This window comes from Triticum aestivum, chromosome 1A (assembly GCF_018294505.1).
Source record: "Triticum aestivum cultivar Chinese Spring chromosome 1A, IWGSC CS RefSeq v2.1, whole genome shotgun sequence".
NCBI lineage: Eukaryota > Viridiplantae > Streptophyta > Magnoliopsida > Poales > Poaceae > Triticum > Triticum aestivum.
Genome location: NC_057794.1, coordinates 514,614,700 through 514,622,431, shown reverse-complemented (window position 1 = coordinate 514,622,431; position 7,732 = coordinate 514,614,700). Strand labels below are relative to the sequence as shown.

The 7,732-nt window shown below is 49.7% G+C and overlaps 1 protein-coding gene across 1 annotated transcript; it reads left to right on the top strand.

Moving 5' to 3' along the window:
* The first annotated feature begins 3,147 nt into the window (after nucleotides 1–3,147).
* On the top strand, nucleotides 3,148–4,627 carry LOC123168761 (GDSL esterase/lipase EXL3). Its single transcript, XM_044586658.1, has one exon. The coding sequence runs from the start codon at nucleotides 3,237–3,239 to the stop codon at nucleotides 4,419–4,421; it is 1,185 nt and encodes a 394-aa protein (XP_044442593.1). The 5' UTR covers nucleotides 3,148–3,236; the 3' UTR covers nucleotides 4,422–4,627.
* Nucleotides 4,628–7,732: the final 3,105 nt, after the last annotated feature.

Here is a 7,732-nt window from a genome sequence, read left to right as displayed (position 1 = left end):
GTTCGGCCTCGGGATTACTTACTTGGGTATCCGGGCGATTACAGCTCAGACCCGCATCCTCGGTGGTGTCCTGACACCTTATTTGTGGTCCGAAGAACAATTTGTACATCTCTTCGAGCGTCATGCCGAGGAAGTGCTGAATAGTTCGCGGTCCTTCCGGGTTGAATTCCCACATACGGAGGGGTCGACGTTTGCAAGGTGGGACTCGACGAACTAGCATGACTTGCATTACCGTGACCAGGCTGACATCTCTCTCAAGGAGATCTCGGATGCGACTCTGCAATATCGGCACATCATTTACTGGCCCCCAGTCCAGCCCCTTGTTGATCCATGACATCAGTTGTGGTGGGGGGCCCGAGCGAAAGGAAGGGGCGGCTACCCACTTGGTACTCCGGGGAGCTGTGATATAAAACCACTCCCGTTGCCATAAACCGGACACCTTTGGGAAGGAACCCTCTGGCCACGGAATATCAGCGCTTTTGCTTATTACGGCACCTCCGCACTCTGCGTGTTGCCCCTCGATCATCTTTGGCTTCACATTGAAAGTCTTGAGCCACAGGCCGAAGTGTGGGGTAATGCGGAGGAAGGCCTCACACACGACGATGAACGACGAGATGTGAAGGAGGGAATCCGGGGCCAGGTCATGGAAATCCAGCCCATAATAGAACATGAGCCCCCTAACAAAGGGATCCAGAGCGAGGCCTAGCCCTCGGAGGAAGTGAGAGATGAATACAACGCTCTCGCCGGGTTCAGGAGTGGGCATGACATGCCCTCGAGCAGGCAGCATGTGCCAGATTTCACTGATCAAATACCTGACCTCTCTTAGCTTCGTGATGTCTTCCTCTGTGACAGAGGAAGGCATCCACCGACCTTGAAGGTTGAATCCGGACATGGTTGAAGGTCCGAGGCGCCTGACCTGAGCCTTGGGTGTTGGAACTCGAGGCGGGGGGAGGATTCGATTGAGTACGAGAGGGGAAAAAGGACAGGCCTTGGCCTCTTTATAAAGAGGGTGAATATCAAGCGTCCTCCTTGTGGCCGTTTGGGACTTGCCTGAAATCGAGGAGTCATACCAACAGGCATGATTGGGTTACCCACGTCCGTATTGATGAGAATCCCGTAATAAGGGGGACACAATCTCTTCTTCGACAAGATGTATCAAGAAAACCGCCTCGCGATATGTGCAGTACTAGTTGAGAAAAACAGTTCGAATAATGACCGGGCCATGGCATGATGTCATGTTGCAAAATGTGTCAGCAGATTAGATTTGTGGAAATATTATTCTCTCTACGGTGGTATGTGAAACTTGTTTTGGAGAGCCGGATACTATCCTTATGTTCAAAATCTTCTATGGAGTATTCGGAGGAAGAACCCTCCTTGCAATGCCGAAGACAAAACTGTGCGCCGGACTCATCGTCATTGAAGCCTGGTTCAGGGGCTACTGAGGGAGTCCTGGATTAGGGGGTCTCCGGACAGCCGGACTATATCTTTTGGCCGGACATGGAATATGAAGATACAAGATTGAAGATTTCGTCCCGTGTCCGGATGGGACTCTCCTTGACGTGGAAGGCAAGCTTGGCAATACGGATATGTAGATCTCCTCCCTTGTAACCGACTCTGTGTAACCCTAGCCCCCTCCGGTGTCTATATAAACCGAAGGGTTTAGTTCGTAGGACAACATACAATCATACCATACGCTAGCTTCTAGGGTTTACCTCTACGATCTCGTGGTAGATCAACTCTTGTAATACTCATATCATCAAGATCAATCAAGCAGGACGTAGGGTATTACCTCCATCGAGAGGGCCCGAACCTGGCTAAACATCGTGTCCCCCGCCTCCTGTTACCATCCGCCTTAGACGCACAGTTCGGGACCCCCTACCCGAGATCCGCCGGTTTTGACACCGACACACGCCGAGCAGGTACGCCCGCGCCGGCTTGTCCTTCTTAGCGATCATCGCCGTCGCCGCGTCCTCCGCCGGCACCACCGCCTCGCACAGCTTGGCTGCATCCAGGTTTGCCTCCACCTTTATTGCCCACGTGGTGTAGTTCTCACCAGTGAGCATCGGAACAGGCGTCTGCGGCGAGCTCACCGACCCACCGGCATATGGCACGATCGACATCGCCGGCGATCACCTACCACAACGTGGCTCTAGTACCAAATGTTGGTGCTGCTGCCTTGCTCTAGCTCACCTATCTCACTCTCTGCACCTCACTCTGGCTCAAAACCAAGAAGAAGGAGGAAGGATGCATTGGACACGGCAAGGGTTTCCGGCGCACTAACACCACTGCATGGACGGTCTTTTTTCCTTGAGCACAAACTCAACACCCTGCCGTTACAACGATCGCCGCAGTGTTTTTTATACCCGGGCCAGCGCTGGGCCGGGACCTGGATGCTCCTACCCACTACACCGCCTGGTCCGGCTCGTTCCGTGCGCGCCCACGACGCTCCCCGCGCCGAGCCCGCAACAGACCAGCGTGATCACCGCGTCCCCGATCGCCAACGGCCTCGCCCTACACGCACGCCTACGGTGTACTCCTACACGGGCACCCCCGTGCACCATACGCATGCACACATGCACACCTACGCCACGGACCTGACGTGCCCGACACGCCCAGCGCGCGCCCATACACGCGCCCGACGCGTCTGACCCGTCGCCGCGGCTTATTTGACCAACATGTTATGAACATCCATGTTTTTTTTCAGAACTTTATTGAATGTTTTAATTTGAATTTCTTAAGTTAGTAAATCATGGGAGCATATGAGAGGTGATATATATTTAGTGTGTACGGCCGCGGCCTCTACCAAAACAGTGCCGAATAGGAGCTGACAATGTAAACATCCTTGACTGACTCGAGCACGGCACTCAGCAAGCATACGTTGGCATTGGCCATTTGGTTTGGCCGTTTGGTATAGTTTGGTTTGGTGACATGAATAAATGAATTGGCGAGTGAGATCCGCAAGAGATGAATGAAGACATGCAGGTCATATTTAGGCTAGCCAGCACCTACTGAAACGCAATGAATGGATTTGAAGGCACGCGCGCTCGCGCACGTACACTACTCTACTCTACGTGCTGCACCACACCACCGATAGACTGGTAGCGCTGGCATTTACTCAGGCCATGTGATCCTTGCCAGTCTGCATGCCCCGAAAGCCATGCATAAATCCTACCCTCTCCAACACACTCCACTCCACTCCACTCTCCAGTGCACTCCACACACTCTACTAGCTACCAATGATAATGGGCGTGGGGCGTGCAACAAGAAGGATGCAAGGCAGGAGTTCCATGTCGGTCTTGCTGGTGTCGTTGCTGCTGCTGGCGGCGGCGGCCGGTGTTTCCAGCCGAGCCACGTACACGGGCAGCAGCACCGCAGGTGCCGGTGCAAGTGTGACGACGACGGCGCCGCCGAAGAAGCATGTTGATGGGAAGAAGCAGCAGGTGCCGGCGCTGGTGGTGTTCGGCGACTCGATCGTCGACCCGGGCAACAACAACGCCATCAGCACCATCGTCAAGGCCAACTTCGCGCCCTACGGCCACGACTTCGGCGCCGACCACCGCCCCACGGGCCGCTTCTGCAACGGCAGGATCCCCACCGACTTCATCGCCTCCAGGCTCGGCCTCAAGCAGCTCCTCCCGGCGTACCTGGCCCCGAACCTGACGACGCACGACCTGCTCACCGGCGTCAGCTTCGCGTCGGGCGGCACGGGGTACGACCCGCTCACGGCGCAGCTCGCCTCCGTCATCTCCATGACGGACCAGCTCCGCATGTTCCACGAGTACAAGGCCAGGGTCCGCGCCGCGGCCGGCGACGCCGCGCTCTCGGAGATCCTCGCCAGGGGCGTGTTCGCGGTGTGCGCCGGCAGCGACGACGTGGCCAACACCTACTTCACCATGCGCGCGCGGAGCTCCTACTCGCACGCCTCCTACGCGTCGCTCATGGTCGCCCACGCCACCGCCTTCCTCGACGGCCTGCTGGCCGCGGGCGCCCGCCGCGTCGCCGTCATCTCCATGCCGCCCATCGGGTGCGTGCCCTCCCAGCGCACGCTCTCGGGCGGCATGGGGCGCGAGTGCTCCCCGGACCACAACGAGATCGCGGAGCTGGTGAACTCGGGAATGGGCACCGCCGTCGACACCCTCAAGGCGAAGTACCCGGGGGCGAGGGTGATGCTGGTGGACATCTACGGGTACCTGCTGGACATGATGGTGCGGCCGGACGGGTACGGGTTCAGGGAGTCCACGCTGGGCTGCTGCGGCACGGGCATGATGGAGGTCGCCGTGCTGTGCAACGGCGTCACGTCGGCGGTGTGCGGGGACGTGGAGGAGTACTTGTTCTGGGACAGCTACCACCCCACCGAGAAGGCCTACAGGATCCTCGTCGACTACGTCTACGACAACTACCTCAAGGAGCTCATCGCCTAGGCCTACCTATATATCCTTGCTGTAACCCCTACCTTGCATTATTCTCTGGGATTTTCGTTTCCATTCATTGCGTCTGTATTGTGCACGTAGCACCTTGTGACAACAATTGTCAATTATTGTTGATCTTTAAGAGGTCATTATCGGCTTGAGATCGGACAGTTAGAAGGAGAGAGAGGTTTGGTGGAATATGATGGATGTTTTATTCATAGTTTAAAAAACCGAACCGAAAATCGAACTGGAAAGGTTGTCGGTTCAGGTTTTTACCGGTCGGACCGCCGGTTCACCGGTTCAATTGTTGGTTTTTTTAATAAATAAAATAATACTTTCTCCGTCCGGAAATATTTGTCATCAAAATGGATGGAAATGAATGTACCTACAACCAAAATACAACTAGATACATCCATTTCAATGACAAGTATTTCTGAACGGAGGAAGTATATAAATGTGCTAATATAGAGTGAAACAATGGTCAAATAAAATTATAACCATGTAGTGGACAACAAAGTAGCACAACTAAGTTGGTTATTGAGCCATGGGCAGGCCCCGCCTACTGCTCACATGCCATTGGATCGAATCCCACTTTCCCAATTTCTATTAAAAAAATTCCTGATTTTTCCCGGTTCAATTACCCGGTTTTTTCACCGGTTCTTCAGAAAACCGGCCAGTTTGATCGGTTTTTTCCGGTTTGAATGCATATCGGTCTTATTAGCTTAAAAACCCGATGAGGCTGCCGGTTCCGGTTTTTTTCGGTTCGACCGCCGGTCCGGTCCGGTTTTTTAAACTATGGTTTTATTGAGCTTCAAGGACGAGTATATATTGAGTACATGACTTGTAGGGTAAGAAACCTCTCTTGAAGATAAGGTACTCCCTCCGTCCGGATTTATTAGGCCCCTCAGCCACAATAGCATGTCCCGATTTATTAGGCCCTTCTAATTAATTTTCTTGGAATCAAACTCATTCACTTGCGGAGGACCGAAGGGTATTAACTAGCCCGTTGCATGCAGCGGCCTAAAGCGAACGCATGGGCTTCTCCTGGTCTTCAGATTGGCCATGCTAGCGGCCATGCATCAGCATGCGCGCGAATTCTGGGCTGTTGGATGGATTAGCTAGAGTGTGCATTAAATTACGTGACTCCCGAAACGTACAACACAATTAAACACCAGAAATTTCCACCTTAATCAAGGCCAGTTACTAGGTTTCTTGGTCCTGGCGATCTTGTCTCCGGGCCCAATAAACCCGGACGGAGAGAGTAGAAGACGAATTACAAACTCTAAAGTACCAAATACAAGTAACCCAAATATATCTCTAACATGGACAGCTAGCTTTGAAGCATGTGTACCTGCATGCAATAACATGACTCTTTGGAGGGTTTTCCGCAATGTTTCACGAGCTTTCTTTGCCACCGTTCGATCTCACATCCAATGCTTCAGGTGTTCCTGTAGCATGGGAGCATGTTGTGAGTCACGGGAGCACCTGATATTTTCCACCATTAACCAGTGGGAGTTAAAAATCCCAAGGATGTATGTTCCCGCGATGGCCAAGCGCCGAGCTCCCCTACCTCCTTCAACTTTGCTGCCATTGGTGATCTCCCACTAGTGCAGAACCGGGCAATATCACCGGTTCGTCAGGCCCTTTAGTGCCGGTTTGGTAACCGGCGCTAAAGTGTAGGCACTAAAGCCCTCCCCCCCTTTAGTACCGATTCAGCACGAACCGGTGCTAAAGGGCAACCACGTGGCACGAGCCAGCTTCGGGGGCAGGGAGCCCTTTAGTACTGGTTGGTGTCACCAACCGGTATTAAAAGGTTGGGGGGTTGGGTTTATGATTTCTTTTTTATTTAATTTTGTGTTTTCCATTTAATTCTTTTTCGTTTGCTGGTATTTTACGATACTACATATTGTACACGTTATGCATATATATAAATAGAATTTCTAGTAGAACCGATCATAATATATATATATATATATATATATATATATATATATATATATATATAAACACTATTCTAATCACGGGATTAGAATAATATTCTGATCACAATATGAACTTCTCGAGTAACGCGGCTGACCTTACCCGTGTACTAGGTTGAACTTTAGTTAAAAGGTGTCCAAATGGGGCTTGCTATATACCGTTGGAAAGCTATGGGCACCAATATCATGACCCAAGTTAAATTTTTGGCAAAATGTAAGCGGTTTAAGAGTAGTTTTGAAAACCGTTTTTTCTTCATACAAAAAACGTGAATCGTATTTTCGATCGCATTTTTAAACTGTTTATCAGAATGAGGCAAATAATATGGCGTTGAAAAGCTGCTACAAAACCGCACCATCCGCATGTTGAAAGTTTTCTCTAATTCCCTACGGTTAAAAAGTAATTCGGAAAATCGTAGAATTTCACAAACGGAAAACCGATCGAATTGAGGCAAATAATATGGCGTTGGAAAGCTTATGAAAATGCGCTACTTTTTTATGCTAAAAGTTTTTTCTAATTTTGAACGGTTTAAAAGTAATTTAGGAAACGGTACAAGTTCCACCGAGTTCGTATTTTTGAGCTAATTTTTTAACCGTATGTCTAAATGCAACAAATGATATGGCGTTGGAAAGCTTGAAGAAATGCGAAACTTTTTTGTATATATTGTTTCTCCTAATTCATTACGGTTTTATGTCAGTTTTGAAAATGGATAAAAACGTATTTTTACCGTAATTTTTACAAACTTTATCGGAATGGGGCAAATAATATACCGCTGAAAAGCTACAGAAAATGTGAAACTTTTTCGTGTTGATGGTTTTCTCTGATTCCTAGCCGTTTTTAAGTAATTTCAAAAACAGAGAGATCATGCGTTCTGCCTTTATCGTGAAACAGAATCTTCGAAAATGCACCGCGTGGAGAACCTGAACTTCTCGGCGCATGTACCTGAACTTCACTCTGTTTTTCACGTGATTTTTTTGCTCGTAGGTCTCCATCCACTACTCGAAACTCTCCATTCACTCACCGGAATTGAGCAAGTGATATACTAGTGGAAAGCTGCTGTAAACACATAACTTTCTCGTGTTGATCATTTTTTCATACTCGTGATGATTTTAAAAAAAATTATCTGAAATTCATTCAGCGTAGTAGTTGAACTTCATGTTGTTTTCACGTTGAACTTTTGTGACGTATTTTTGTTTGTAATTTTCTCATCCATTCGTTAGTGTTACACAAATAATATTCCTTTTGTACAAACGTCTCTCACAATAATTTTTTTCACTTTCTCCAACCGAGGACTTGAACTTACACAAATGATATTCATGTCGTTTTGAGGTAAATTAGAAAATGAC

What these genes read in the sequence shown, in the direction of transcription:
- LOC123168761 (XM_044586658.1), top strand. Translation starts at nt 3,237, where the DNA reads ATGATAATGGGCGTGGGGCGTGCAACAAGAAGGATGCAAGGCAGGAGT.